The sequence below is a fragment of the Eutrema salsugineum genome, unplaced genomic scaffold (genome assembly GCF_000478725.1).
Source record: "Eutrema salsugineum unplaced genomic scaffold, Eutsalg1_0 scaffold_8, whole genome shotgun sequence".
Classification (NCBI taxonomy): domain Eukaryota; kingdom Viridiplantae; phylum Streptophyta; class Magnoliopsida; order Brassicales; family Brassicaceae; genus Eutrema; species Eutrema salsugineum.
In genome coordinates this window covers 2064268-2078250 of record NW_006256414.1, presented here as the reverse complement: position 1 = coordinate 2078250, position 13983 = coordinate 2064268, and the positions used below count along the sequence as shown (strand labels likewise).

At 37.5% G+C, this 13983-nt stretch overlaps 2 protein-coding genes and 1 pseudogene across 2 annotated transcripts; 1 reads left to right on the top strand and 2 right to left on the bottom strand.

The window, feature by feature from the left end:
* Positions 1-272: 272 nt before the first annotated feature.
* Positions 273-3669, top strand: LOC18009966 (O-fucosyltransferase 15). Its single transcript, XM_006391840.2, has 10 exons — positions 273-849; positions 1341-1433; positions 1531-1630; positions 1730-1791; positions 1868-1956; positions 2061-2181; positions 2265-2408; positions 2495-2832; positions 2928-3168; positions 3257-3669. The coding sequence occupies exons 1-10, from the start codon at positions 379-381 to the stop codon at positions 3563-3565; spliced, it is 1968 nt and encodes a 655-aa protein (XP_006391902.1). The 5' UTR covers positions 273-378; the 3' UTR covers positions 3566-3669.
* Positions 3670-4734: 1065 nt separating this feature from the next.
* Positions 4735-7805, bottom strand: LOC112090225 (annotated as a pseudogene).
* A 701-nt stretch (positions 7806-8506) lies between these two features.
* LOC18009957 (subtilisin-like protease SBT2.4) lies at positions 8507-12990 on the bottom strand. Its single transcript, XM_006391839.2, has 10 exons — positions 12779-12990; positions 12128-12272; positions 11435-11847; positions 11189-11284; positions 11012-11081; positions 10634-10916; positions 9849-10192; positions 9485-9752; positions 9134-9406; positions 8507-9010 (listed from the first exon to the last, which is right to left on the bottom strand). Exons 1-10 carry the CDS (start codon positions 12973-12975, stop codon positions 8601-8603), a joined length of 2499 nt encoding a protein of 832 aa, XP_006391901.1. The 5' UTR covers positions 12976-12990; the 3' UTR covers positions 8507-8600.
* Between the last annotated feature and the right edge of the window lie 993 nt (positions 12991-13983).

Below are 13983 nucleotides of genomic sequence, written 5' to 3'. Positions count from 1 at the left end.
ATTGAAGACTTATACATAATGATTAAGAACGGTCTACTTGATCAATTTGTTTTCTTTCACAAAATAAGTTATCAATTTTTTTTCTTTCATAAAATTAGAAACACGAAGGACTTAAGGTTGGCGTTCGTATTAGATAGAATAAGAGGTAAAGATAAAATAATTTTAAAGGACAAGGGACCTTAATTTAATACCAGCGTCAATCTCAAGGATTAGAACCATTATTATTACTATTTTACGTTCGGACAAAAGAAAATAATAATCCTCACTGAAACTCCAGCAAACTCTCTCTCTCTCTCTCTTCACTCAAGCTTCGTTAAATTCGGCAAATCTTTCTCGACAAGAAAAGAGAGAGAAAAAGTGAGCTGTGTGATCTTCCCTATGGCTCAGGAGAGACCTGACGAAGAGAAACCTGAGACTTGCGAAGTTCGAGTCCAAGATCGGATCCATGGAGGAGCTTCTCCGGTTCAATCTCCGACCCGTCTCGGCCCAACTCGGTTTTCTGAAGTAGCTGGAGAAAAGATTCGGAATAGTGGGTCGGAATTTGTCGGGTCGATTTGGTCTTGGATCAACGGAGATTCGAACCGGAATCCGAAAAATCCGGTTAAGCGAGGAAAACGGAAGAGAATTCGAACGGCGAAAACCGCCGTGGGAGTAATCGCACTTGTGGGTTTCTTCATTTTTGTCAATTGGTTTATGCTCTCTCAGCTCCATGAAGGTCGGGCTTGGCTTCGTAGAGGATTCTCTAAAAACCGGAATCCAAAACCGAACCCGAAACTAAACTTGGATCCGAATCCGAATCTGAGTCCGGGTGTGAAACGTGCTTCTGTTAGAGTGTCGGCGTCTGTACAGGTAATTAATTAGGGAATGTGATGGTCAATAATTGTTATTTTAAAGTTTTAACTGTCTGTTTCTTCTGTCTAAGTCATTTTCAAATTCCCAAAAAGATTTTAGCTTTTACCACAAAAAAGTAGAGTAAAAGGGTTTTCAGTTTAACTCAAACCAACGGTTGAATGTTTTAAATAAATTGAACTTATATACAATTTCAAATATTAGTTAGGAAAGTTTTTACTTTTGTTAGATTGCTCGATGAAATATGAAACTAAGGTGGTAAGTGGTAATCAATTATACATTTGTAGAGTTTTCTTACATGGTAAATAGTAGTGTATCTCTTTGTTCAAAAAAATAATAATAGTAGTGTATCTTTGAAAGAGTTCTTTTGAGTTATGTAATGTTGGCTTTGGTTTTTTCAAGAAAAAAATGTTGGCTTTGGCTTTATGGATTGATGTTTATGGAGTTACATTTGATGTAAACTTTTGTTGTTGTGTAACTGTGATTGATAGCATGGAGAGAAGAAAAAGATGGGAAAACCAAAGAAGAAATATAACGGAACTTATGGTAGAATGTTGGCTTTGGCTGCTCATGCTTTGGCTGAGGTAACTTTATTATAAGTATTTCTTCAAACTGTTTATGCATCACAAATTCACATTTCAAAGTTAAACTGGAAACCCGCTCATCACATTGTTTGGTTAGGGGCAAAACAAACTTGAGCCGAAAGAGTTGTGGCGAGAACCAAAGGACCAAGCTTTGGCTTGGAAGCCTTGTGCTGATCAACGTTCTTGGAAACCAAACGGTCTCTCACTCTTTTTCTCTGTAATGTTCACACCTCTTGTGCTAGACTTGTTTTGATAAATGTCCCTGATTCTGGTTTCTTTTTGGTTGTGGATATTAGATGGGAAAAATGGATATATAATGGTAACTGCAAATGGTGGGATCAATCAACAGAGAGTTGCTGTAAGTTGTGATTGCGTTTATACATTTCTTTGTCCAACTTTATGAATTATTGACTAACCTTTGGAATTATAAACAGGTTTGTAACATTGTTGTTATCGCTCGGTTACTCAATGCAACACTCGTTGTTCCCAAATTTATGTTCAGCGATGTCTGGACCGATGCAAGGTAACTATTGTAAGGTCCCTCCATTCTCTCGCTCCCTCACTTACCATTAATGGTTCTTTTTTTTTTCGACAAAATCGATGACATTATATATATGCTTTTCATAGTCAGTTTGGAGATATCTATCAAGTGGAACATTTTATAAAGTATCTATCTCCGGATATTCGAATAGTAAAGAAACTACCAAAGGAGCTTCAGTCTCTAGACCTTGAAGCCATTAGCAGCGTTGTAAGTTCTTTATACCAATTCAATAACCGATTTTCATCTTTTGTCTTTTTGTTTATACTTCTTTTGTCATTTTATCTCTTAAGGTTACGGATATGGACGTAATGAAAGAAGCCAAGCCAGGGTTTTATATGAAACATATTCTCCCTCTTCTACTCAAGAACAGAGTAGTCCATTTCTTCGGATTCGGAAACCGCTTGGCCTTTGATCCAATACCGTTTCAGTTACAGGTAAAAAGACTTCCTCTTTTAGCACTCTGTGACTCATATCAATCTCTGACCTGTCAGTAATCCAAACTTTTTTTTTTTGGAAGTAGAGACTGCGTTGTAGATGTAACTTTCACGCGCTAAGCTTCGTTCCAAAGATACAAGAAACGGGTGCGATTCTCGTGAGGAGATTACGAGATAGCGGATCACACCTTGCACCGGTGGATCCGTATCTCGTTGGTCCAAAGTTTGCATCTTTCATATTAGACAAGAAGGCTGGTCCTCTCCATAAGGCTTCAAAGTATCTAGCAGTCCATCTCAGGTTCGAGATCGATATGGTGGCTCATTCTCTTTGCTATTTTGGAGGCGGCGATGCGGAGAAGAGAGAGCTTGATGCTTACCGGGAAAAGCATTTCCCAACACTGGCAAATCTAACAAAGACGAAAACGTTTGTTTTTCTTTTATCTCTCTTTACTCTGTTTTTTTCCTCTGTTTTGGCCTTAACAATAAGCAATTTTGGTTTCTTTATGTTTCTTTTTGTAGAATGCCATCGCCGGAAGATTTGAGGACGGAAGGGCTTTGCCCATTATCACCTGAAGAAGCCGTGCTTATGCTCGCGGGTCTTGGTTTCAACCGCAAGACACGCGTTTTCGTGGCTGGTGCGAATATTTACGGTGGGACGAAACGTTTAGCCGCTTTAACTAGTCTTTACCCAAATCTCGTCACCAAAGAGAATGTACTCTCTGAAACCGAGCTTGAGCCTTTCAAGAACCACTCATCTCAGGTGAAATGAACAAACCCGCAAGAACAAATAACTTTTCGGTTTATCGTCTAACCAAAATTTAACCGCGAGATTGATATTTCTTTTGTAGCTAGCGGTTCTTGATTTCATAGCGTGCGCTGCATCAGACGCGTTTGCGATGACGGATTCAGGGAGTCAACTGTCGTCTCTGGTTTCTGGTTACAGGATTTATTACGGAACAGGGAAGATGCCGACGATTAGACCGAACAAAAGGAGATTCTCGGACATATTGTTGAAGAACAATACGATAGAGTGGAAAGTGTTCGAGCAGAGAGTGAGAAAAAACGTTAGGCAAACCAAACATGTATTGGTTAGACCAACGGGACGCAGCGTTTACCGTTACCCAAGATGTAAAGAATGTATGTGTTATGAAGATTGATTCTTTGTTCAAACATTGCGGTTCGGTTCGGTTCATTTTTTTTTTCTTTAAACGGTGTATCATAGATTCTACGGTATTTATAGCGGCTACACATTCGAGTTTATCTATTACTGGTATATTTGGTTTTGGTGATTTTGGTACTGTTAATACCAAGATTTGGTTTGGTAAATCGAAAGAAAGAGGGTTTCAAACTTTTTGGTAGTAACAACATTTCAAACACCAATTTCACTATGAACAATAATTGTGGACTCACAACAAAATAATACGCTTCAAGAAAATTTATCTCACCAAATAAAAATTTTCTCTAGAGTCTAGACTAAGTTGGCTAGAAGATTAGGTGGATAACTACCATTCCATTATACCAAACATATTACTAGTGAGATTCTTTTACACTTTCAAAGACTTGTTGGTAACAATGATGTTCAATCTTGCTGTTAAATAAACCAAGTACACAACACAAATATTACAGTAACAAAGCTCAAAATCAAAATGCCTCATCCTCCTCCTCGTCGTCCTCCTCCTCCTACCCACCACCCACAGCCACCAAGACCACCGCATCCAGAGCCGCACCCTCCTAATTCTTCTCATCCTCATCCTCGGGGACCTCAGCCACCTCGTCCACCTCCTGGAGCTCTCTGGTTTCCAAAACCGCTTGGACCAAATCCACCTCCTTATCGTTGATATTGATGATGACTGCTCAGTCTAGTTAAGTATATAATTTTCGAAATATATGTGTGTAGACCTTTAAAGACTTCATATGAATGAGATTCTTATGTAATCCGTTCTTTCTGTATAACATAGCTATGTGATATTATGTAAGAATGATGAGAGTTTATGATTGTACTCCAACCTCAAAAGGGTACGCTTGCACTTTATTTGGTTATGTATTTGTAAAATTCTAGTGTTATATTGAGAATATAAGTGATTGTTGTTCATCCTTTTTGTGGCTGACTCTTTCTGTTTGTGAACTAGAAATTTCTGTAACATAACATACCAAATTATATTTGTTTTACTCAACTTGTAGTGTGTCACAACCATTTCGTTGAAAACAACAAGAACAATGTATGTGAAAAAAAAACAAGAAAATTAATCAAATACGATAAAAATACCACATAATTGTTTTTTTTTAATGAAGACTAATGATTTTAAAACAAAAAGAGCTATGTTTTTCAAAACGGTATGGTCTTAACCGATAACGGTATTCTTATAATATGGTTTAAGCTTCCAGTAAGAACGATTTCACCAACTGTAAACTGGTTTAGGACTTCTGTAACATCGAACACAATGTCTAGATCTTGGATTCTCTGTACTCATATAGTAAACCAAGATGGGATCAACCGTATGGCTATACCAGTGGGAGGTAAAACCAAACCAAGATTTGTCTCGGTCTTGTTGGAGACGTTTTGGAAACTTCTTCTCACCACAAGTGACCCTTTAAGTGCAGATATAGTCACTGATGGATGGTTAAGGTTCGCAGGGTAGCTAAGCGCAGTGGTGCACCAGACTCTAGTGGCGGCTAGAACCATGGTCGAGTTAATATTTGGCAGTGAACACAAGAAACTGATGTAGTCTTCAAAACCTGGTCCAATGAACAAAAATTGGTATTATTAAAAGTACCACAATGTTTTTTTCTAATTACATAAAAGTCACTAACCTTTTAAGTTTTCAATTCACACCCGTGATAAGTAAAAAGTAGTTACCTGTGGGTAAAACCAGCCGTGGATCTATGGCTCTAGCCGGATTAACATGGCCATCGCCATGATCAAATTGATTAGATGGGACCAATCTGCCAATTCTATAAGTCTCCGCAGATATAACTTCATCAAAATTATCAAATCTGGTGGCTGTGATGGAGATGGCTGATGCAGTCATCACCGGAGCCCAAGAAGAATTAAGCTGCTTTATGAACGCACTGATCCCTTCTATATGAGGAGTTGCCATGCTTGTTCCCGACAACATCGCAAAGCTCCTTCCTACTCACACAAACAATTTGAAATTTAGGAGGTAAATTTCAAAACATAGAAAATATGAGTGATGTAAAAGTAAAAACCTGAGAGTATGGGATCAAATACACTAGGAAGGCTCCATGCTCCCCAGATTTAGTTCCCAAAATGAAGAAAAAAGTAAATTCCTATTTTCTTTTATGAATATTGTAACCACAATGATCAAAACTGCTACGACGTTGTAACATGGTCCATAAACTATTTTATTTCAAGTGATATCTACAATGCTACCTATGTCTTGTTGGAAACAGGAATAAAATCAATTCAAAAATGAATTCTATTTATTTAGCAGTTAGCACCAAAAACGTTGTATTAAAAAATAGGCTAATTCTTCCAAAATTTAAGAAAGCATACGATTTTCGGTAAATGGTTTTAAATTTTCTATAGAAAATGCTCTATTGAGGATTGCTGAAACTCGCAAAACATGTTTGGTTTTTCAAATAAGTTTTGAATGAAAATTTTTGGAGTTTTATGGAGTAACTTGGAGTTGAAGCAATAGTTTATATAAAAAAAATAAAAGAAGTTAATTAGATTTTACCTGATAGACCAACGCTCTGAACGGTCTGGCCACCGTCGAGTATGAAGGAGGCAGGATAAGAACAGTACGTGTTTCCGGCTGCGACACCAACAACCCACGGACTATAAGACAGGACAGAAGCCGGTGAAGGACCATGATTCCCTTCAGCTTGAACCACAAACACGCCTGCTTTTCTAGCCAATAGCATTGCGAGGTCCAAGATCCCAAACACTGTTATCTAACCGGCAGCTTGTCCGGTCCCACCGACAGTGTCAGCACATCTACACCGTCCATTATTGCCTGTCCCAATAAAATTAAAACTTAGTAATTATATAAAAATGGGTAAAGACACTTTGGGAAAAATGTGGCTTTTTAGTCTTTGTGTTTCTGGTTTACTTGGTCGATGGCTGCAATTACGTCAACAAGAATTACCTATCGATGGGTAAATCGCCTTGTAAACGGCTATTCTGTCACGTGGACCAATTAATATAACTCGTTAAATAGTTTAAAAACAAATTAGAGAGTACTATTAGTCTTAAAACTTAATATATGAGCTAATTATAATTTGATTTTATGACCAACCGTGCGCGTGAGGCTAACTTTTCTAATAGTTTACCAAAACGTAAGATATATTTAAAATTGAAACAAAATGATAGTGACATGCAACATATTTATACCTTCCATGACGGGAAGGATCGAAGGGAGAGAGTATATCCAAGGAGCCGTTGAGAGCAACGGAAGCTCTCCGGCGGAAAAGAACCTTGCGGAGATGATTTTTCCGTTACGAGATCCCTCGGGGAAGAGAGGACCGGTCTCACAGTCACATGTCTGTCTCCGTCGCTGGAGATCTTTGGCCAGACTTGTTGAGGAAGTTCCAAGAAATTGGGAGTGTATATTGTCATTAGTTTCACTCGTTTGTCTTCTTCTACTGCCTTCACTCCATTTCCTTTCTTCAGTTTCTTGGCCTGCAAGTATTAAAGAGGATCGTTTCCGGTTTAACAAAGCCAAAGTAAACCAAAGGTAGAAGCAAACCAAATTGAGATGGGGGATTGATGTAAAACCTACATTAGATTGGACAATTAATGAAAAGCTATTGATTTGACTAACGACTAATCCTAATTACGCATTTAAATTCCCTGAAGTTTGAAAATTGGACTCGATTTATAAAATTTGAATAATGCATTGGAACAAAACCGGAAACATAGTATAATCAAACCGGATAGAGTTATTAACTTTTGGAGGTGAGGAGAACCTGAAAAGGAGTCGTACGGACTGCGAAAGCATTGGTGATATGTTTGAGGCTATAAAGCTTTGTATAACTTCCATTTTCAAGTGTGCTTCCAAGTATTTTTAAGGGAATCTCTTCTATCTTCTTTGCTTCAGCTGCCATAACTTTGCTGATTGTCCGACATCAAATGTAATTAATCACAACATATAATTAAGCACGAATTCAAAGTTGTCATATCTTGGTTTAGTGATTTTGGTACTGGAGATACCAAGATTTGGTTTGATAAACGGAATGGTGCAGGATAAGAAAGAGGTTTTCATACTTTTTAGTAGGAATACTTCAAACACCAATTTCACTATTTTAGTTTTGAACAATAGTTGTGGACTCACAACAAAATGCTACTATTCAGTCAAATTTATCTCACCAAGAAAATTTCTCTCTAGAGTCTAGACTAAGTTGGCTAGAAGATTAGGTGGATAACTACCATTCCATTATACCAAACATATTACTAGTGAGATTCTTTTACACTTTCAAAGACTTGTTGGTAACAATGATGTTTCAATCTTGCTGTTAAATAAACCAAGTACACAACACAAATATTACAATAACAAAGCTCAAAATCAAAATGCCTCATCCTCCTCCTCGTCGTCCTCCTCCTCCTAAGGACAACCCACAGCCACCAAGACCACCGCATCCAGAACCACACCCTCCTCCTCCTCCTTCTTCTCATCCTAATCCTCGGGGACCTCAGCCACCTCGTCCACCTCCCGGAGCTCTCTGGTTTCCAAGACCTCTTGGACCAAATCCACCTCCTTATCGTTGATATTGATTGTCATGACTGCTCAGTCTAGTTAAGTCTATAATTTTCGAAATATATGTGTGTAGACCTTTAAAGACTTCATATGAATGAGATTCTTATGTAATCCGTTCTTTCTGTATAACATAGCTATGTGATATTATGTAAGAATGATGAGTGTTTATGATTGTACTCCAACTTTAAAAGTGTACGCTTGCACTTTATTTGGTTATGTATTTGTAAAATTCTAGTGTTATATTGAGAATATAAGTGATTGTTGTTCCTCCTTTTGTGGCTGACTCTTTCTGTTTGTGAACGAGAAATTTCTGTAACATAACATACCAAATTATATTTGTTTTACTCAACTTGTAGTTTGTCACAACCATTTCGTTGAGAACAAGAACAATGTATGTGAAATCAAATCCGATATAATACCCATAAATTTTTTTTAATGAGAACTAATGAAATTAAAACAAAAAGAGCTATACTTTTTAAAACGGTATGGTCTTAACCGACAACGGTATTCTTACTATATGGTTTAAGCTTCCAGTAAGAACGATTTCACCAAATGTAAACTGGTTTACGACTTGTGTGACATTGAACTCGATGTCCAGCTCTTGGATTCTCTGTGCCTGTATAGTAAACCAAGATGGGATCAACCGTACGGCTGTACCATTGGGAGGTATAACCGAACCAAGATATGTCTCGGTCTTGTTGGAGACGTTTTGGAAACTTCTTCTCACCACAAGTGACTCTTTAAGTGCAGATATAGTCACTGATGGATGGTTAAGGTTCGCGGGGTGGCTAAGCACAGTGGTGCACCAGACTCCGGTGGCCGCTCGAATTGTGGTCGGGTTAATGTTTGGCAGTGAACACAAGAAACTGATGTAGTCTTCGAAACCTGGTCCAATGACAGAAAAAAATGGTATTATGGAAAGTACCCCAAGTCTTTTTATTTATTACATCAAAATCACTAACTATTTAATTTATCAATTCTCTCCCATTATAAGTAAAAAGTAGTTACCTGTGGGTAAAACCAGCCCTGGATCTATGGCTCTAGCGGGATTAACATGGCCAGCACCATGATCGAAATGATTAGACGGAACCAATATGCCAATTCCATAAGTCTCCGCAGATATAACTTCACCAGAACTATCAAATCCGGTGGCTGTGGTGGAGATGGCCGACGCAATCATTGCTGGAGTCCAAGAAGGATTAAGTTGCTTTATTAACGCGCTGATCCCAGCTATATGAGGAGCTGCCATACTAGTTCCCGACAACATGGCAAAACTCCTTCCTACTCACGCAAACGATTTTAAACTTAAGGGGTCACTTTCAAAAGATAGAAAACATGAGTAGTGTAAAAGTAAAAAACCTGTGAGAATAGGATCAAATGCACTAAGAAGGCTCCATGCTCCCCAAATTTGGTGACCAGGTGCAAGAATATCTGGCTTAAGGACATCTAAAGGATTCCGATTTGCATTGATAAAAGCCGGCCCTCTCGACGAGAATCTACTCACCACCGGTGCTTCTCCCGCCAAGACCGAGTTTCGGCCTTCGCTGATTCTGGCTCGTGCACTGAACTGCGTCACTATTCCTCTCTTGTCTCTGTAGGTTTTCTCTTCGTAATACCTCAAAATAATCTAAAATAATAGATTCTCCGTAATATGTACTTATGTTGAGAATCTATGATGCTAAAACATTATTATTAGTTGTAGTTTTTGATGGACTTGACTTACCTGTGAATCTAGTACTTTTGGGATTAGAATGCCAGGAGCCGAAAATATAACCGGTTCTGCAACATAGTCGCCAAATCTTGGGTTAGCAATGAGTATGAAACCTGTGAACTGAAGAGTCCTTGCGGTTTGAATAATGGCTTGGACGGTCGATCTCTGATTGTAGAATCCGTCAGAGAACGTACAGATCACAATACTTCCAAAAACCACCGCCGGATCAAAATTCTCTGGCCGTTGGCATTCTTCGATGTCTCCGGTTAGGGTTTGTAGAACCGAGCCGTTTGTTCTAACTGCATCTTTGGCTAAGACTAACCTGTGTTGAAGTAAAGGACCTCCAAAAGTTGGACCTTTAATTTAAAAAAAAAAAAAAAGTAATTCCTTCTTTCTTTTATGAATATTGTAATCAATTTAAACAATGATCAAAACTGATACGACGTTGTAACATGGTCCACACAATTTAAACGTTCGAGTGATATCTATATTGCTACCTATGTCTTATTCAAATTATGAATAAAATCAATTAAAAAATGGATTATATTTTTTTCGCAGTTAGCACCAAAAATGTTATATTTAAAAATTGATCAATTCTTTAAAAAAATTTTAAAAAAACATACGATTTTCGGTAAATGGTGAAAATGTTATTTAAAAAATGCTTTATTGAGGGTTGTCGAAATTTGGAAAACAAGTTAGGTTTTTCAAATAAGTTTTGAATAAATTTTTTGGAGTTTTATATAGAGTAATTTGGAGTTGAAGCAACTGTTTATAAAAAAGAAATTAATTAGATTTACCTGATAGACCAACGCCCTGAACAATCTGGCCACCGTCGAGTATAAGGGAAGCAGGGTAAGACCGGTCCGTGTTTCCAGCGGCGACACCAACAACCCATGGACTATAAGACAGGACAGAAGCCGGTGATGGACCATGATTCCCTGCGGCTTGAACCACAAAGACCCCTGCTTTTCTAGCCAATAGCATTGCAAGGTCGAAAATCCCTAGCACTGTCGGTTTACCAATCGGCGGTTCGTCCGGCCCCACCGACAGTGTCAGCACATCTACACCGTCTATTATTGCCTGTCCCAAAATAAAAATTTAGTAAATAAATAAAAAGGGTTAAAGACATTTGTGGAAAATTTATGAGGCTTAATATATTTGTGCTTCTTGTTTACTTGGTCGATGGCTGCAATTACGTCAACAAGAGTACCGATTGATGGATAAATCGCCTTGTAAACTGCTATTCTGTATCGTTGACCAGTTAAATAACTCGTAAATAGTTTATAAACAAATTAGCTAGAGAGTATTCAGAACTTAATATATAAGCTAATTAATTTGATTTTATGACGAACCGTGCGCGTGGGGCCATACCACTGGCCCGTCCGTAAAAGAATCCGTCGACCATCACCGGAACTCCAGCGTTTCCGGCTGCGATGGACGCCACATGGCTGAACCAAACCGACCAAATTAAATCTTATTATATAGTTCATATTTATGCAACATACATAATGTATAACTATTGCAGATAACTTGGAGAGCAACATGTGTTTATAATTGACTGGAAAAAAAAATGATAGAGACATGCAACATGTTTATACCTTCCGTGACCGGAGGCATCGAAGGGAGAGAGTATATCCAAAGAGCCGTTGAGAGCAACGGAAGCTCGAGCTCCGGCGGAAAAGAACCTAGCGGAGATGATTTTTCCGTTACAAGACCCTGCGGGGAAGAGAGGACCGGTCTCACAGTCGCCGGAGAAATTTAAACGTGAGAGATTCGTTGAGAAAGGGTTGGTGAGATCGAGTGCGGCAAAGCTCGGATGAGTAGGGTTAATTCCGGTGTCCACGAAACCGATTACGATGTCTTCTCCGGCAAGTTTGTCTCCGTCGCTGGAGATTTTTGGCCAGACTTGTTGAGGAAGTTCCAAGAAATCGGGAGTGTATGTTGTCATTAGTTTTACTCCTTTGTCTTCTTCCACTGCCTTCACTCCTTTTGCTTTCTTCAGTTTCTTGGCCTGCAAGTATCAAAGAGGATCGTTTCCGGTTAAACAAAGCCAAAGTAAACCAAAGGTAGAAGCAAACCAAATTGAGATGGGGGAGTGATTCAAAACCTACATTAGATTGGAGTATAAGAGAAAAGCAATTGATTTGACTAATCCTAATTACGCATTTAAAATCCCTGAAGTGGACTCACTTAATAAAATTTAAATCATGCATTGGAGGAGAACCGGAAACATAGCAAAATCAAACCGTAAAATGTAGAGTTATTATTTATTTTTGGGGGGTGAGGAGAACCTGAGAAGGAGTTGTACGGACTGCGAAAGCATTGATGATATGTTTGAAGCTATAAAGCTTTGTATAACTTCCATTTTCAAGTGTGTTTCCCAGTATTTTTACGTGAATCTCTTCTAGCTTCTTTTCTTCGGCTGCCATAACTTTGCTGATTGTCCGACATCAAATTTAATTAATCTCAACATATAAATCAAGCACGAATATAAAGTTGTCATATCTTGTTTGCATGATGAGTGATCAACTAGAGAAAAGTATCCCAAAAAGGTGTTATCATACCTATCAAACCATCCTTGCCTAAATTATAAAATGCACTTATGAAGAACCTATATTAGTCGTATAAATCGAGTTTAATTCAAGTTATTTGTTATAAAAAAATCTTATAACAGAAAAACTCATGACAAAATTCTAAACAGAGGAAAAAACATCAGACAAAATATTATATATTGAAAAGTTGCAAATTAAGGATATATTTTGCCTCCAACCATATATATGATACTTATCAATAAAGTTACAAATTGGTCAAGCCAAGATAGAGTTATTAAACATTGATGATGAGAAAATCAGCACTAATAGATGAGATAAACCAAGTATATTTAACCTTTTAATACAATAATTTATTTAAATATCAAAATGTACAAAAATATTGATTTGAACCTGTTGATGTTAGCAGCAGCGCGAAAGGCCAAAGGTTCTCCTTCAACCAAGACAGAGTAAATCCTTGGCATATGATCATCATTGTTTTCGTCTTTTTCTTCTGCTCTGGAGAGTATTACACAAACAAGCAATACAAATATACATACTATTAGCCAAATGAAACAAAAGGCTCTAAGTTTTCTTGGATTGGTTTCCATTAAATCCTTATTAGGACTCTCCATTTGCTTCAGATGTGTTTAAATATTGCTGAGGGTAATGAGAGTCATGTTCTTGGACAATGCACATTACCAACGTGAACAGTTTATATGCGTTATAATTTGTCTCATTATTAATTTCTATTTGTTAAGGTGTGAATCTTGCTTATAAGGAAGTTTTTTTTAATTCTGACCAATAAAAAGGCAAAAAAGGAAGCTTATTTAGAAAGAAAAAATAACAATTTTCCATAAACACCAGTCATTAATTCTCTTTTTTCGTTTGATATTATCTTATCTAGTTAGGTAGGTTAGCTTGTCACTAATAGTCTGCCACGTGGCATGATTTGATTCATTATTTGGATTTATGTTGTCCTATTATTCATCAAATGTTATCATTTTCGCTAATGAAGTATTTTTGAATGTCCCGCAACAGGTTTCTTAGCGCACGAGTTTCACTCTGAATAGCATCCATGAATGTTTTTGCATCTTCTTCAGATCTCACTCTTCTAAATCCCATAAACCAAAAAATAATTCGACGCCCAAATTCTGCTTTTTGGCCTATGTTTTTTTTTGGTAAAAGCTTTTGGCCTATATTTTTTTTTGGTAAAAGCTTTTGGCCTATTTTTTTTTTTGGTAAAAGCTTTTGGCCTATGTTTCCAACACATCTATGCATTTTTGCATTCCTCATACAGCCACATTAGTCGATCAATATCTGAAAACGCTCTCTGAATCTCGTAAAATCCATCCACCACCAATGATATAGCCCAATATCATGACTTATGATAAGTCCAAACCCATGTACTAGAATTTCCTAGCAAGTAGAGTAGTATCTTTGTAATGATATTGGAAAAAGTAACTTAGGGTTGCCAAGAGCAACCTTCCTTTTTCTCTTTATGATATCAATCTAAGAATAATTATCTTGGTGACAATCTAAAGTATCCTATTTCTTTTCTTTACATTTAAATAAAAAAACTAATGAACTATATCATTTCTACTTCTTTCGTTTATCGT

Coding starts and splice junctions, on each gene's coding strand:
- LOC18009966 (XM_006391840.2), top strand. CDS start 379: ATGGCTCAGGAGAGACCTGACGAAGAGAAACCTGAGACTTGCGAAGTT. Junction 850..1,340: donor GAGTGTCGGCGTCTGTACAG/GTAATTAATTAG, acceptor TGTGATTGATAG/CATGGAGAGAAGAAAAAGAT. Junction 3,169..3,256: donor TCAAGAACCACTCATCTCAG/GTGAAATGAACA, acceptor TTTCTTTTGTAG/CTAGCGGTTCTTGATTTCAT.
- LOC18009957 (XM_006391839.2), bottom strand. CDS start 12,975: ATGGAAACCAATCCAAGAAAACTTAGAGCCTTTTGTTTCATTTGGCTA. Junction 11,082..11,188: donor GGTATGGCCCCACGCGCACG/GTTCGTCATAAA, acceptor TCAACGATACAG/AATAGCAGTTTACAAGGCGA. Junction 9,407..9,484: donor ATTTGATCCTATTCTCACAG/GTTTTTTACTTT, acceptor TTGCGTGAGTAG/GAAGGAGTTTTGCCATGTTG.